Source organism: Malus sylvestris, chromosome 2 (genome assembly GCF_916048215.2).
Source record: "Malus sylvestris chromosome 2, drMalSylv7.2, whole genome shotgun sequence".
Lineage (NCBI taxonomy): Eukaryota > Viridiplantae > Streptophyta > Magnoliopsida > Rosales > Rosaceae > Malus > Malus sylvestris.
In genome coordinates this window covers 6,363,240-6,379,469 of record NC_062261.1, presented here as the reverse complement: position 1 = coordinate 6,379,469, position 16,230 = coordinate 6,363,240, and the positions used below count along the sequence as shown (strand labels likewise).

At 37.5% G+C, this 16,230-nt stretch overlaps 3 protein-coding genes and 1 pseudogene across 6 annotated transcripts; all 4 read right to left on the bottom strand.

Annotated features, from left to right (window-relative positions):
• Window positions 1-84: 84 nt before the first annotated feature.
• On the bottom strand, window positions 85-770 carry LOC126606576 (uncharacterized). Its single transcript, XM_050273978.1, has one exon. It carries the CDS (start codon window positions 637-639, stop codon window positions 268-270), a length of 372 nt encoding a protein of 123 aa, XP_050129935.1. The 5' UTR covers window positions 640-770; the 3' UTR covers window positions 85-267.
• A 701-nt stretch (window positions 771-1,471) lies between these two features.
• On the bottom strand, window positions 1,472-14,869 carry LOC126606527 (mechanosensitive ion channel protein 10-like). 4 transcript variants are annotated; one of them, XM_050273921.1, is made up of 7 exons: window positions 14,806-14,869; window positions 3,644-5,024; window positions 3,420-3,543; window positions 2,848-3,141; window positions 2,565-2,767; window positions 1,901-2,088; window positions 1,472-1,691 (listed from the first exon to the last, which is right to left on the bottom strand). In XM_050273921.1, exons 1-7 carry the CDS (start codon window positions 14,810-14,812, stop codon window positions 1,603-1,605), a joined length of 2,286 nt encoding a protein of 761 aa, XP_050129878.1. In that variant the 5' UTR covers window positions 14,813-14,869; the 3' UTR covers window positions 1,472-1,602. The 4 variants fall into 4 exon arrangements, with proteins under 4 accessions (XP_050129878.1, XP_050129895.1, XP_050129871.1 ...); XM_050273938.1 differs by lacking the exon at window positions 14,806-14,869 and having other exon boundaries at window positions 2,565-2,654; window positions 2,848-2,876; window positions 3,052-3,141; window positions 3,644-5,323; XM_050273914.1 differs by lacking the exon at window positions 14,806-14,869 and having other exon boundaries at window positions 3,644-5,321.
• Window positions 8,949-12,611, bottom strand: LOC126606548 (mechanosensitive ion channel protein 10-like). The gene is made up of 5 exons (XM_050273949.1): window positions 11,013-12,611; window positions 10,789-10,912; window positions 10,371-10,664; window positions 10,088-10,290; window positions 8,949-9,467 (listed from the first exon to the last, which is right to left on the bottom strand). The coding sequence occupies exons 1-5, from the start codon at window positions 12,287-12,289 to the stop codon at window positions 9,200-9,202; spliced, it is 2,166 nt and encodes a 721-aa protein (XP_050129906.1). The 5' UTR covers window positions 12,290-12,611; the 3' UTR covers window positions 8,949-9,199.
• Window positions 14,119-14,831, bottom strand: LOC126606566 (uncharacterized; annotated as a pseudogene).
• Window positions 14,870-16,230: the final 1,361 nt, after the last annotated feature.

Sequence of the window (16,230 nt, the reverse complement as noted above, 5' to 3'; positions counted from 1 at the left end):
TTTTTTTCACATCTGTTTTACATAAAAGTTTACCAAACACTATAATACTGCTTTTTTTTTTTCAAAAGCATTTTTACAAAAAAGTTTACCAAACACTCTGCTGCTTTATTTTACATTTGCTTATTCTTACAGCATAGCAGAAACAGCTTTTTTTCAAAGCAGCAATACCAAACTAGCCCTAAGAGTCACTTCTTACACAGATGGAAAACAGACAGAAAAAATTTCTTGACATATACAATAAGATAGATTTGTGAATACTTCGTATCCTCAGCCTCTCTTAACAGGGTCGAAATTGGCCACGCCAACTACAGCACCAACGATCACAACAACTACAACGCCGCCGGCCGCAATGCTGAGCAAGAAGTTCTTGAGAGAAGGAGAAACTCCCGAGGCCGCTTCGGCCACTTCCGGGATCACCATTGAGGCGGTGAGCGCGGCCGCCGTGATTCCGGTCACCGCCTTCTCCTTCAAGGAAGCCCTGACTTGGAGCCTCCCGCTCGATTTTGACGCGGCGGGTGCCAATGCCTTTGAGGGCCTCAGTGACATTGGCTTGAACAAGCTCTCGGCGGAGGATTGGATCCTCTTTTGGGTTGCATTGGTCAATGGCATGGCCATTGTAACTGCTGCGGTTGCTGCCATTTTCTTTCTCTAGACTAGCTCAGCTTTCTCTCTCTAAACCGGCTGCTTTTTTCTGTGTAAAATTTGTGTCAGATTTGAGGTGCTTCTTGCTAAGATAGTCATAGAGGTAGGGGCTAGCGGGGGAAGGGAAGAGGAGCTTAATGAGGGGTGGGAAGTTTGTCAATTATCTTTGTCCGACGTGGCAGCTTCTGTTTTGGGATTGGTCGATAAGGCTATCTTGTTGGACCAATCACCGTCGAGATCGGAATTTTCATCACCCCAATCACCGTCGAGATCGGAATTTTCATCATCCTTCTCATTCGAATTGTCTAATGGCGTCAAACAACCTTCCAGAAGGGAGTATTTTTCGATGTTACATTCTATCTTGGCTATTTAATTGGGATATATGGACAAACCAAAACTTGGGACAAGGGCATTTTAGTAATCGTACTGATTTATATTCCGATTCTGCTGAATTCGTAAACAGTTTTATGGAATCCATACCATTTCTATTCTGATTCCAAAACATTCTAGTAAATAGCTTTTAATGAAATCTGAATTCTGATTCTCTTCAATTCAATTTCTCCAATTTTGATTACGGTTCCGTAAACGAGCTATAATAAGCAATTGACCGGATAAAGAGACACTAAAACGTGTTGGTTTGGTATAACCTGTATTAATTTTTAAGGTTGTTAATTTTTTATTTGCTACTAGCCTTTTAAGGTGGGAGTGTGCTTTACAAAATTCAAGAGCTTAGGTGTGTTTAATCTGAAACATGATGAAGTATTAATATTGAAACTCAGTGCTCCATGTACATATGGCTTCTCATCAAACGGACTGAAAAAGGTAGAGATGAAGAAAACTCAACAGTTCATGCATTAAAACAAATCAATTCCAAACTTACAACATCGTGTTTCCACCAGCTCTCACAAATCTCAGTATCTCAGTGTTGAGACCTTTTCCCCTTCCACTGAGCATTCTTCATCAAAACTTCCTCGAGATGAATTGTAACACATCCAACAATATCGTTTTTGTTCCGATGAGACTTCTGGCAACTTCACTCCCACCTCCCCCTGGAAAATGCGACGAAAATTTCAAGTTAATGACACGAGTCAGAATCTTTGCTCGTGGTCATAAAACTGGACTGGAACTAAAACAGAAGAAAGGTACATACTTGCAGCATACACAACGAAAAATCACTGCCACGTTGGTGGAAGTTCTGCAGTGGATGATCCGACATAGCGGAGATGAACTTCTTGAGGCAGGAGTTTATATTTTATACCAAGATCTTCAAATATTTTCTTCAGCTCTAAGACCAAATCTGATCTCCGACTGCTCTTGTCTCCGTAGTTCTGAAAGTTTATGGTATGCGTAACATAAAGAGCCATTTTCATTTTGTTGACGTCCTCAATATCCTTAACCACCACGCTATGGGCAGGACGCCAGTGCTGACTCTTGCTGTCCAAGTACCTGAAATATTCAATTTTCTTCAGCAACTCATTTCTATCGTTCAGACTTCAGAGGTGCGCTTATGCCAGTGGATGTTTGTGTATAGAGAACGTACGACATGAAACCAGAAATATCAACAGCAATGCAAAATCATAAGTAAACAATTCCAGTACCAAAAGAGAAGCAAAACGAAAAAACAAAGCTATATAACCACCAAAAGATACAAAACAGATGAATCAAAAGCCATACTAGGATAGCAGAATCACCTAAACAGAACTATTTTATTGACGAATCCATGCGAGAATCCTAGCTAGCAGCTATTAAATTCTATCTGTTCCAAGGATCCTAAACTCTAATCTTGCATGTCATGATAATGTGACATAAGCAGCATGCTGTTATAAGTTGGTTTTGTTGAGCTGAGAAAGCCTCTCTATATGTAGATTGAAATTTGAATGCAATAAATAATTGAGAGTTCGAATAAGTTTAAGTCAACGTACTCTTTTATTCTGGCTTTTAGAGCCACAATAGTATCAGCCGTTGTAGAAACATGAACAGCAAATTCAACAGAATCACCCATCTCCGGACTCCTGTAGAAGTTGCTGATGGGTTTAGAAGCCAGTACTGAATTTGGATAGAAAATTTTCTCGTTGTCATATCTTAGGAAGATCGTTGTCAATATGTTCATCTCTTCAACTATGAGCTGTTAGGTTGAAATATGTCAAGTAAAGTCGTTCTAATAGAAGTGAAAATTTATTTGAGGAATGAAGATTTCGAAGTTACCTGTACTCCATCAACGACACAACGGTCCCCTACATCAAAAGGGTGCATCACAAAGACGAAAATGATTGCTTCAAACACAGTTTTAGCAGTATTACCAAATACAAAGACCACCAGTAAGAGCTGAGATGATATAAAGACCAGTATGTTGGTTGTCAAAAATCCCATCAGAAGTAGCCACACGATAATGATCACAAGAAGCAATACCCCTGAGGCAAGCCTATTCAGCTCCTCTATCGCTGTTTTAGTGTCATTTAACGAATGTGCCAGAGATTTGCGTTCAAGGTAGACATTCACCTGAAAACAAGAATAAGGTTAAGACTCCAGAATTCCAACTCTAACAAAAAACAAATTGAAATTCAAGGTTCACGACATGTAGAATTAAGATCCTATCAAAGGGTCATTTATAAGAATTATAACTGCTCGTAAACTGTAGTTTGTGGTAGCATTATACATTGTTGGTTTTTTTCTCAGTGCAGAAGTGTCAGGTGAATTCGAAATGCAACTTTTGCGCAGGTGGGTACATAAAACGAAAGAATAAGAAGTTTCAGATACAAAAACCAACTGGAATTTACCAGCCAGTTCTTCAAAGCTTTTCTCTTGATCTTGCCAGTTTCTGCTGCCCCTTCAAACAGAGGTAATACATTGTCGACCTCCTCCTTTTTCATGAAGCGCAAGAGGTCATCTTCCTCAATGTACCTAGTCCATTTAACCGTAAAAATAGTGAGAAAATTATAGATGAATAAGTCATCAAAAAGGTAGGAGGAACTTTTAAGATAAACAAAAATGAAATTCTTACTTGTTGCTATGCTTGGCGACATTCAGGAAAATATCATAAGCCACAGCCTTTGCTTCCCACTCACTAGTAATCTCCTTACCTTTCTGCTCACTCTCCTCATCGTCAAGACTCTCAAGTGTGTCGGAGATGGTAGATAGCCCGGAACTCCTTACCACGTTAATCAACCCTTTCAAGGTCCAAGCAGAAATTTTCTTTTGGTCCATCTTTTTTAGCTTTTCTACATCAATCACCTCTTCTTTGGGCCCTTCCTTCCCCTCCTTTTTCCCTCCCTTCAAATTTTTGAAGCTCAACTGGCCCCTACTTGGGGTCTTCCCGACTCTTTCTGCCATTTCCATCAGAGGAGGCCCGGAAAGGGTGCGGAGAACATACTGATGAAAAATTGATTCTTGAATCCGATCAAAGAATCTATTGCATTGGAACGAAGAAGCTACCACTTTGACAAACAAATTCTTCACCAGCCATATGCCCGCTCCAATTAGACACGAAGCCAGACCCCTTGTAACGTAACCTAGAATCCTAGAGGTTTTCCTTGACCTTTTCACTCCGCGGTTGAACAACAAACCCCATGCCAGAAGAACCAAACTCAACCAAATAAAAATCTGTACGCTTCCCTTCAACCCGTAAACGAAATACAGAACATTCTTCTTAAGCAAAAAGTTCAACTCAATCACGAAAACCAGAACATTGATAAACCATTCAGTGACCAATCTACCACACAAAACAACCAACACCAAGACAGACCATTTCCACAATTCCAACCCCCAATACATCTTCTTTTCCAACTTAGGAACAGTTAAGCAGGCAATAAAAAACCCAACAATACAAACAAATGCAATCAACTCAATTACTGCTAACTTTTTCATCTTCTTGCCAGACTTCTCACGCACCTTAAGCTTTGCAGTCTTGTAAACCTCCTCATCGTCGTCCTCCTCGCTGCTGTTGATCAACGGCGTTCGTGGGGTTATCGGGGCTGATCTCAGAGCGTCTCTCGGTGTTGTGGCTGCGATTTTGGAGCTTGGCGATGCCACATTGGGGGAATTAGCAGTTGACTTCAACTGGGGAATTTCGTCGGTCGCCTTCTTTTCAGCAGGAGGAACCGGCTCCACGAACCTCGACTTGGGCTTCGAGAACGCCGACCGGGAAAACGAAGCTCGCCGGGAAGTGGGTTCGGCTGGGATTTTCGGCGGCTTCCCCGGCGGCGGCGAGGGACTCGGCTTTGGGATTTCTGGAGAAGCAGAGCCGGAGACCCTGAGGCTCTGAAGCTCTGTAAGCTGGAGATTCGAGTCTCTGATTTCGTTACCGTATCTCGTGTGTTCTTCTCCAACCGAAATCTGCAAAACCACATCGTTTGTTCCTTTCTTCTCCCCCACGCCTTTTCCACCTTCCATTGTAACTTTCCTCCGCCACTGAAGCAGATGATTCAAGCTTTAGATACCCATTTGGACAGTGAGCAAAATATGAAAATACCCTTTTAATTTTCCGGGAAAGTTTTGAAACTTCTCGAGAATATTTGCAATGTTCGGAGAGAGAGAGAGCTTCAAGCAATTTTGCAGCAGAGTGCTGTGTAATGTGAGTTTTAGAGAGAGAAAATTGGAAACATAAATTGGGAAGACAAATTTTGACGTTTATTGATGAATATATAAAGTTGTAAATTGCAATGGCGCTGGAAATTATTGACCGACTGACAGACAGAGACCGACTGAGGAGGCTTCCATTTTGTGTTCTTATTTAAGCCGCGAAATAATAACGAATTTAAACAAATCCAACCGCAACCAAACAAAACAAAAGAGAAAAATAAGATAAAAAAAAAGTGCGGTGACTTTTACCCACCTAATTCGAAATTCTTCAGTTGACCAAAAAAAAAAATTGATATCCTTCTTATGTTTTTGTAAAAAGAAACTTTAACGAAAAGCTCTCGGTACTATTTATTTTGACGAAAAATCATATTTTTATACCAAAAAGTCATTTTTGGTACTATTCATTTTACGTTTTATTTTGTCCTTATTGTTAAAATTCAAAGTTTTCAAACCATTTTTATTAGTTTTCTTTTTGTAAAATTGTTGTCATTTAATTTATTTAATTAAAAAATTAAAGATATTTATGAAACTGAGAAAATTATTTTTCATAAAAATATTTTTGTAAACACAATTAGGCATAGAACACCATTTTCAATTATACAATTAATCACTTTTACAGAAAAATTTAATATAACAATGATGTGAGAGCACATATTTATAAGATTGGTTATAATCCTTACATATATTTAATACAAGAATAATACTCGCATTCCTTGTTTGAAGTATGACCTCATTCCTACATTTGCAAAAAACGTAATTTCATTGTAGAAAATTCATAATCGGAATCATTCAACTTTTAATCTTCATTTAAAAATTGTCCTTACAAAAAATTATTTTGAATCATAGATCATTTAGTCATCAAAATATATCAAATAAATCAATGACTTGTTATTAATAGTTATTTGGTAACTATGTCGTTGATTCAGTTAATATATTTTGATGACTAAACTATTTTGATTTCGAATGATATTTTGTAGGAATGATCTTCAAATGAAGATTAAGAATTTAAACAGTTTCGATTTTAAAGTTTCTACGGGAAAGAATGTCATTTGCAAGTGGAAAATGAACTCATATCCCCAAAGAAGAAATGCAAGTATTAACTTTAATACAATCACCATTTAATACAATAATTAGGGTAATGCTTACATTCCCTCTTAACGGTGAGCTGTTCGTTCAAATAAGAGTTGTACCCGCACAAAATTTGTCTATTTCTCATTATGATACCTATTCCCTTATCAATCCCCCACTTACTTATGATGTATTTTCACTATAAAACTTTTATAATCAGAACCATTTAATCTTCTAATCTTCATTTAAAGGTAAACCTTATAAAAAAAAGTCACTCGAATTGGATATCGTTTAGTTATCTAAATGTATAAAAGAAATCAACGGTTGATCATAACTATGCTACTTGGTACTTGCACCTTTGATTTATTTGATAAATTTAGATGACTAAATGATCACGATTCAAATGATTTTTTGTATAAATGATCTTTAAATAAATGTTAAGAAATTGAACGTATATGATTATAATATTTTTATGGTGAATATACATTATTTGCAAATGGGAAATGAGCATGTCCCCGAAGGAGGAATGCAAACATTATTCCAATAATTATTTGTATCAGGACATCTCGAACCTCACATTGCCACATAGCAAAGTTGTTCGTTCCATCAAAATTTTTAATTTCAAACCTAGCACTCTGAACTGTTGTCTTGGTTCCACCAGTGCTAGACTTTTCTTCAACATCATCACCACTGATAGAATCACCAGTCTTTGTCATTGCTTGATAGTCACAACTCACGTAAGAACTTAAGCTCTTGATACCACTTGTTGTAAACTAAATAAAAAACCAATCAAACAATAAACAAAAACACAACGATTTCAGAGTTCCTCCAATATAGAAGTACTTCTCTAACAACGGAAGCTTTATTGATTACCAACAAATACAAGAGAACTCATAAACACAAGGTATTCTCAAGTATACAAACTTATGTCTCTCACAACTTTCACACACAAAACTCTATTCCACATCCATCTATTTATACTAATAGATGTCCTAGGTTTACACAAAATCCCTAGAATATAGGAAACCAAATTATACACATACTAAAGATGGGTTCCCCCTATAACGTTTTTCACTGTTTGTGAACAGTGAAATGTCAGTAATGCCCTTATGTTCTTCTCTGTTCTCCGTTGTTTTTCCTCCTTGGCACAATGGATTTACTTCTTTGTTCAAATTTTTGTGATTTTAATTTTAAAAATCTGGGTTTTTTTGTTCGACGGTTTGGTCTATCTTATTAACTTTCTCACATGCATGGTTCCGTTGTTAACATATTTTCTGCCATTGGTTCTCAACAATGCTTTTATGTTGCACCAGGGAAAATCTATTTGACGATGGGAATCATCGGAATCAGTTCTTGGATGATGATCCACAATGTCTCATTCATTGTTTGGATAGTTATTAAGAATATGATGTGATAACCGAGTTGAGTTCATGAATTACACTTTAGCAGATACCTTTTTGACTTAATGTCAATTGCATGACGTTTATCATAGGCTCTATGTCCACTAATGCTTTTTATTTTTTATATTGATGCTTTAGCAGTTCCCGTTGTCTACTCTATTGATGTATAAATTGTATCTATAATTACATGTTTTTCATGATGGTGTATAAAAAATGTCGTACCCAGTGCACAAGACTCCGCTTTACGTAAGATCTGAGAGAGGTGAATGTCGGCTAGCCTTAGCTCCATTTATGAAGAGGCTGCTCCCAAGTCTCGAACCAGAGACCTACCGCTCATGGACGAAAGCACTTGCCATCGCACTTCGCCCATGAGCGACCTCTTTTCATGACGGTGTATGATATTTATAAAATACTTTATGTTAGAGTCTTATTCTTTTTCCCTTCCCTTCACTGCAGTCCCGACAAAAGTACTTGGAGACTAGCAGCAGATGCAAACTCTGTACTTAACTAAAACTGTTTACTATCTGGTCTTTCTTGATTTGTGATTCTGGTATACCTGATCAATGTGAATATCAATTGTGTGTTTTGTGCTCCCGGGTTTGTGCTTAGAGCATTGTATTTTCTATATATAAATTTTCTCCTTCAGTTCTATATGCATATAACCGACCCCACTTAGTAGAAAAATGCTTTGTTGTTGTTGTAGTTCTATATGCATGTTGTTTTTCCCCTTTTCGTCTCAAGTATTTGGTTGGTTTTATTTAACAATTTTTTCGAACATAGAGAATCTTTGCACCAATATATTATTATTGGATTTCCTGATGATTTGAAAATGAAATGTTTGCCAACAGTGTCACATGGGTATCATGGATTGCTCAAAAAAGTCTCAAAGACTTAGCTCCTACTATGCGAACTATGAAGCTAGAAAACAATGGTGCAGAAATTGCTGTTTGTTCTTGCTAAGGTTTGTAATCCAATGACTAATAGGTATGTTCCCGTATTCGGCACTTCAAATATGTCTAGAAATAATGTTATTTTTACATAAGTTAGGTTTTCCATTTTTCACTTCTTGCTATGTTATTTCTTTTTGAGCAAACGACTTCAATCGCCCTTCCAAGTTTGGAAATACTTGAGTTGTGCAAATTGTACATTAGAGGGGATCCCTTGATATATATTAGTAAGTTCTTGCTAAAACTCGTGCAAAATGTTTTTGTTATGTTGAAGGAAAAACCTTTTTAAGTTTGTAATTAATTTTCACGTGTGTAAATAATGTCTATCATGTATATGCATCATAACTTTCTACATGTTTTATACAGTTTAAAAACCCGCAGCAACACGTGGTTACTAATAGCTAGTCCTATACTAAAACCAAATCCCAAACCAACTAGGAAACACAAATCCAAATATGTTGCGTCCAAGATATCCTAATTTTTTTTTTAGTTTAGGCATGTTGATTTAATGCCAAATCCAACATAAGGGTACATACTTGCAGCATACACAACGAAAAATCACTGCTACATTGGTGGAAGTTCTGCAGTGGATGATCCGACATAGCGGAGATGAACTTCTTGAGGCAGGAGTTTATATTTTATACCGAGATCTTCAAATATTTTCTTCAGCTCTAAGACCAAATCCGATCTCCTACTGCTCTTTTCTGGGTAGTTATGAAAGTTCATGGTATGCGTAACATAAAGAGCCATTTTCATTTTGTTGACGTCCTCAATATCCTTAACCACCACGCTATGGGCAGGACGCCAGTGCTGACTCTTGCTGTCCAAGTACCTGAAATGTTGAATTTTCTTCGGCAACTCATTTCTATCGTTCAGAGGTGCGCTTATGCCAGTGGATGTTTGTGTATAGAGAACGTACGACATGAAATCGGAAATACCAACAGCAATGCAAAATCACAAGTAAACAATTCCCGTACCAAAAGAGAAGCAAAACGAAAAAAAGGAGCTACATAACCACCAAAAGATACAAACAGATGAATAAAAAGTTACTCTAGGATAGCAGAATCACCCAAACAGAACTTTTTAGGGAAAAGCTCTCGGTACTGTTCACTTTAACGAAAAATCACATTTTTACACTAAAAAATCAATCCTGGTACTATTCACTTTACTCTTTATTGTGTCCTTATCGTTAAAACTCAAAGTTTTCAAGCCCTTTTTATTAGTTTTCCTAAGTTTTTATTGACGAATCCATGCGAGAATCCTAGCTAGCAGCTATTAAACTCTATCTGTTCCAAGGATCCTAAACTCTAATCTTGCATGTCATGATATTGTGACCAAAGCAGTATGATGTTATAAGTTGGTTTTGTTGAGCTGAGAGAGCCTCTCTATATATAGATTGAAATTTGAATCCAACAAATAATTGAGAGGTCGAGTAAGTTCAAGTCAACGTACTCTTTTATTCTGGCTTTTAGAGCCACAATAGTATCAGCCGTTGTAGAAACGTGAACAGCAAATTCAACAGAATCACCCATATCCGGACTCCTGGAGAAGTTGCTGATGGGTTTAGAAGCCAGTACCGAATTTGGATAGGAAATTATCTCGTTGTCATATCTTAGGAAGATCGTTGTCATTATGTTCATCTCTTCGACTACGAGCTGTCAGGTTGAAATATGTCAAGTAAAGTCGTTCTAATAGAAGTGAAAAGTTATTTGAGGAATGAAGATTTCCAAGTTACCTGTACTCCATCAACGACACAACGGTCCCCTACATCAAAAGGGTGCCTCACAAAGACGAAAATGATTGCTTCAAACACAGTTTTAGCAGTATTACCAAATACAAAGGCCATCAGTAAAAGCTGAGATGATATAAAGACCAGTATGTTGGTTGTCAAAAATCCCATCATAAGTAGCCACACGATGATGATCACAAGAAGAAAAACCCCTGAGGCAAGCCTGTTCAGCTCCTCTATCGCTGTTTTACTGTCATGTAACGAACGTGAGAGCGATTTGCGTTCAAGGTAGACTTTCACCTGAAGAAAAAGAATAAGGTTAAGATAAAAAAAGGGACTGGAATATACCAGCCACTTCTGCGCAAGTGGGTACATAAAACGAAAGAATAAGAAGTTTCAGATAAAAAAAGGGACTGGAATTTACCAGCCACTTCTTAAAAGCTTTTTTCTTGATCTTGCCAGTTTCTGGTGCCCCTTCAAACAGATGTAATACATTGTCGACCTCCTCCTTTTTCATGTGGTTCAAGAGGATCTCTTTCTCAATGTGCCTAGTCCATTTAACCGTAAAAATAGTGAGAAAATTGAAGATAAATAAGTCATCAAAAAGGTCGGAGGAACTTTTCAGATAAACAAAAATGAAATTCTTACTCGCCATGGTTGGCGACATTCTGGAAAATATGTTTAGCCACATCCTTTGCTTCCCACTCGCTGGTAATCTCCTTACCTTTCTGCTCACTCTCCTCGCTCTCAAGTGTGTCGGAGATGGTAACTAGCCCGGAACTCCTTACCACGTTAATCAACCCTTTCAAGGTCCGAGCAGAAATTTTCTTTTGGTTCATCTTTTTTAGCTTTTCTACATCAATCACCTCTTCTTTGAGCCCGCCCTTCCCCTCCTTTTTCCCTCCCTTCAAATTTTTGAAACTCAACTGGCCCCTACTTGGGATCTTCCTGACTTGTTTACACCTTTCCATCAGAGAAATCCAGGAAAGAGTGCGGACAACATACTGATGAAAAATTGATTCTTGAATCCGATCAAAGAATCTATTGCATTGAAACAAAGAAGCTACCACTTTGACAAACAAATTCTTCACCAGCCATATGCCCGCTCCAATTAGACACGAAGCCAGACCCCTTGTAACGTAGCCTAGAATCCTAGAGGTTTTCCTTGACCTCTTCACTCCGCGGTGGAACAACAAACCCCATGCCAGAAGAACCAAACCCAACCAAATAAAAATCTGTACGCTTCTCTTCAACCCGTTAACGAAATACAGAACATTCTTCTTAAGCAAAAAGTTCAACTCAATCACGAAAACCAGAACATTGATAAACCATTCTGTGACCAATCCACCACACAAAACAACCAACACCAAGACAGACCATTTCCACAATTCCAACCCCCAATACATCTTCTTTTCCAACTTAGGAACAGTTAAGCAAGCAATCAAAAACCCAACAATACAAACAAATGCAATCAACTCAATTAGTGCCAACTTTTTCATCTTCTTACCACACTTCTCACGCACCTTAAGCTTTGCAGTCTTGTAAACCTCCTCATCGTCGTCCTCCTCGCTGGATGACACGTTGGGGGAATTAGCAGTTGACTTCAACTGGGGAATTTCGTCGGTCGCCTTCTTTTCAGCAGGAGGAACCGGCTCCACGAACCTCGACTTGGGCTTCGAGAACGCCGACCGGGAAAACGAAGCTCGCCGGGAAGTAGTTTCGGCTGGGATTTTCGGCGGCGAGGGACTCGGCCCTGGGATTTCTGGAGAAGCAGAGCCGGAGACCCTGAGGCTCTGAAGCTCTGTCAGCTGGAGATTCGAGTCTCTGATTTCGTTACTGTATCTCGTGTGTTCTTCTCCGCCCGAAATCTGCAAAACCACATCGTTTGTTCCTTTCTTCTCCCCCACGCCTTTTCCACCTTCCATTGTAACTTTTCTCCGCCACTGAAGCAGAAGATTCAAGCTTTAGATACCCATTTGGACAGTGAGCAAAATATGAAAACACGCTTTGGATTTTCCAGGGAAAGTTTTGAAATTTCTCGAGAATATTTGCAATGTCCGCAGAGAGACAGAGCTTCAAGCAATTTTGCAGCAGAGTGCTGTGTAATGTGAGTTTTAGAGAGAGAAAGAGAGATTTAGTAGGATTTTATGGAAAAGGATTGTGTGAGAAAATTAGAAACATAAATTGGGAAGACAAAGAGAGCCGACTGACAGAGGGACAGGTGACTTCCATTTTGTGTTCTTATTTAAGCCGCGAAATCTATATATATAGCGAGAGGCAGTGAACAGTGGGATTTGGTGTCACCGGCTTCGACAAAAAAGCATTGGACCAAAATGCCCCTCAGCCAAAAAAATCCAAAACCAACCTAAAATAATATATCAAATCATACAAGGGTAATTTGGTAATTTGATCATTATAAAATATAATATAAATATAAGTGGGAAGAGAGAAAATAATAAAAAGAATGAAAGGGAAGAGAGAAAAGAATAAACAAATGACAAAGTTGATGGTGCCCATGTGTTGGGGGAAGAAAAATCATGAATGTTGTGTTCAAAACATCTTAAAAGGCGCATAGCGCTATTGATAAAAAAAGAAAATAACGAAATAAAAAAATATTTAAACAATTCACGCATATAAAAAGTGGCGGATCCATGATTTCAACATTAGGTGATCCAAATTGTAAAAGTTTCAAAAAATCTTAAAATGAAAATAACATTGAAAATTTTTACAATAAATTACTATATGATGTTAGAGAGAAACTGACACACCCCGACCCGGAATATCCATTAGGACTTCGAATCAAGCTGTGCTGGCTGACACCTGGAAGGTGACGCAGCCATAAAGTGTGATAATAAATAAAATGTGAATAAATTAAAATCTAAAAGCGCCTAAGTACACGAGTGCGTGGTGGGCGGATCTGGACCCATTTCACGCGCGATACAGAGCATATGTATAGTACAGTAAGGTGAGATAATGATTATACCATCATAAAAGACATCTGTGCTGAAAAGTGCCACGAATCTTCGTCGATACGGAACTTACTGCTAGAACCTGGAGGGGTACAAAAACAGAAAATGTGAGTGAGTGAAATAAAACTCTTCAAACCAATTCCAACTACCAAAGATAGTAGCCCCCCGCCGTAATACCTATTTAATTTCCCAGAAAATAACAGGCGTGACCATAAATCAAACCCATAACCAAAATAATAGTCTTACGGTTATGCTACGTCAAATATCTTAACATGAATGAGTGACCCAAGTGAAATAAACTAATAGGAAATGACATGTTAGCCGGATCCACCTATCATGTAAGGTTGAATCAATATCTCATCCCATATATGCTAGCATCTCATCACATATCTCATCATAAATATATGCTAGTATCTCATCATAAATATATGCTAGAATATATGCTAGCATCTCATCACAGATCTCATCATAAATATATGCTAGCATCTCATTACATATGTCATCACATATATGCTAGCATCTCATTACATATCTCATCATAAATATATGCTAGCATCTCATCATATATGCTAGCTCGTAACATATCTCATCATATATGCTAGCATCTCATTACATATCTCATCGCATATATGCTAGTATCTCATCACATATCTCATCATAAATATATGCTAGCATCTCATCATATATCATCACATATATGCTAGCATCTCATCACATATCTCATCATAAATGTATGCTAGAATATATGTCAGCTCGTAACATATCTCATCATATATGCTAGCATCTCATTACAAATGTCATCACATATATACTAGCATCTCATTACATATCTCATCACATATATGCTAGCATCTCATCACATATCTCATCATAAATATATGCTAGAATATATGCCAGCTCGTAACATATCTCATCATATATGCTAGCATCTCATTACAAATGTCATCACATATATGCTAGCATCTCATTACATATCTCATCACATATATCATCGTAAATATATGCTAGCATCTTATCTCATCGTATATATGCTAACTCAACGACGTTCGTGGGGTTATCGGGGCTGATCTCAGAGCGTCTCTCGGTGTTGTGGCTGCGATTTTGGAGCTTGGCGATGCCACATTGGGGGAATTAGCAGTTGACTTCAACTGGGGAATTTCGTCGATCGCATTCTTTTCAGCAGGAGGAACCGGCTCCACAACCTCGACCTGGGCTTCGAGAACGCGGACCGGGAAACGAAGCTCGCCGGGAAGTGGGTTCGGCTAGGATTTTCGGTGGCTTCCCCCGCGGCGGCGAGGGACTCGGCTTTGGGATTTCTGGAGAAGCAGAGCCAGAGACCCTGAGGCTCTGAAGCTTTGTCAGCTGGAGATTCGAGTCTCTGATTTCGTTACTGTATCTCGTGTGTTCTTCACCGCCCGAAATCTGCAAAACCACATCGTTTGTTCCTTTCTTCTCCCCCACGCCTTTTCCACCTTCCATTGTAACTTTTCTCCGCCACTGAAGCAGAAGATTCAAGCTTTAGATACCCATTTGGACAGTGTGCAAAATATGAAAATACCCTTTTAATTTCCCGGTAAAGTTTTGAAACTTCTCGAGAATATTTGCAATGTTCGGAGAGAGACAGAGCTTCAAGCAATTTTGCAGCAGAGTGCTGTGTAATGTGAGTTTTAGAGAGAGAAAATTAGAAACATAAATTGGGAAGACAAATTTTGACGTTTATTGATGAATATATAAAGTTGTAAATTGTAATGGCGCTGGAAATTATTGACCGACTGACAGACAGAGACCGACTGAGGAGGCTTCCATTTTGTGTTCTTATTTAAGCCGCGAAATAATAACGAATTTAAACAAATCCAACCACAACCAAACAAAACAAAAGAGAAAAATAAGATAAAAAAAGTGTAGTGACTTTTACCCACCTAATTCGAAATCCTTCAGTTGACCAAAAAACATAAAAAATTGATATCCTTCTTATGTTTTTGTAAAAATGAACTTTAACGAAAAGCTCTCGTTACTGTTCATTTTGACGAAAAATCATATTTTTATACTAAAAAGTCATTTCTGTTACTATTCATTTTACTCTTTATTTTGTCTTTATCGTTAAAACTTAAAGTTTTCAAATCATTTTCATTAGTTTTCCTTTTGTAAAATTGTTGTCATTTAATTTATTTAATTAAAAAATTAAAGAATTTTATGAAACTGAGAAATTATTTTTCATAAAAAAAAATTTGTAAATACAATTAGGCATAGAACACCATTTTCAATTATACAATTAATCACTTTTACAGAAAAATTTAATATAACAATGATGTGAGAGCACATATTTATAAGATTGGTTATAATGCTTACATATATTTAATACAAGAATAATACTTGCATTCCTTGTTTGAAGTATGACCTCATTCCTACATTTGCAAAAAACGTAATTTCATTGTAGAAAATTCATAATCGAAATCGTTCAACTTTTAATCTTTATTTAAAAATTGTCCTTACAAAAAATTAATTGAATCGGAGATCATTTCGTCATCAAAATGTATCAAATAAATTAACGGCTCGTTATTAATAGTTACTTAGTACTTATGCCGTTGATTTAGTTAATATATTTGGATGACTAAACTATCTTGATTTTGAATGATATTTTTGTAGGAATGATCTTCAAATGAAGGTTGAGAATTTAAACAGTTTCGATTATAAAGTTTCTACGGGAAAGAATATCATTTGCAAGTGGGAAATGAACTCATATCCCCAAAGAAGAAATGCAAGTATTAACTTTAATACAATCACCATTTGATATAATAATTAGGATAATGCTTGCATTCCCTCTTCGGGGTGAGCTAATTCCCCCACTTATTTATGACGTATCTTCACCATAAAACTTTTATAATCAGAATCATTCA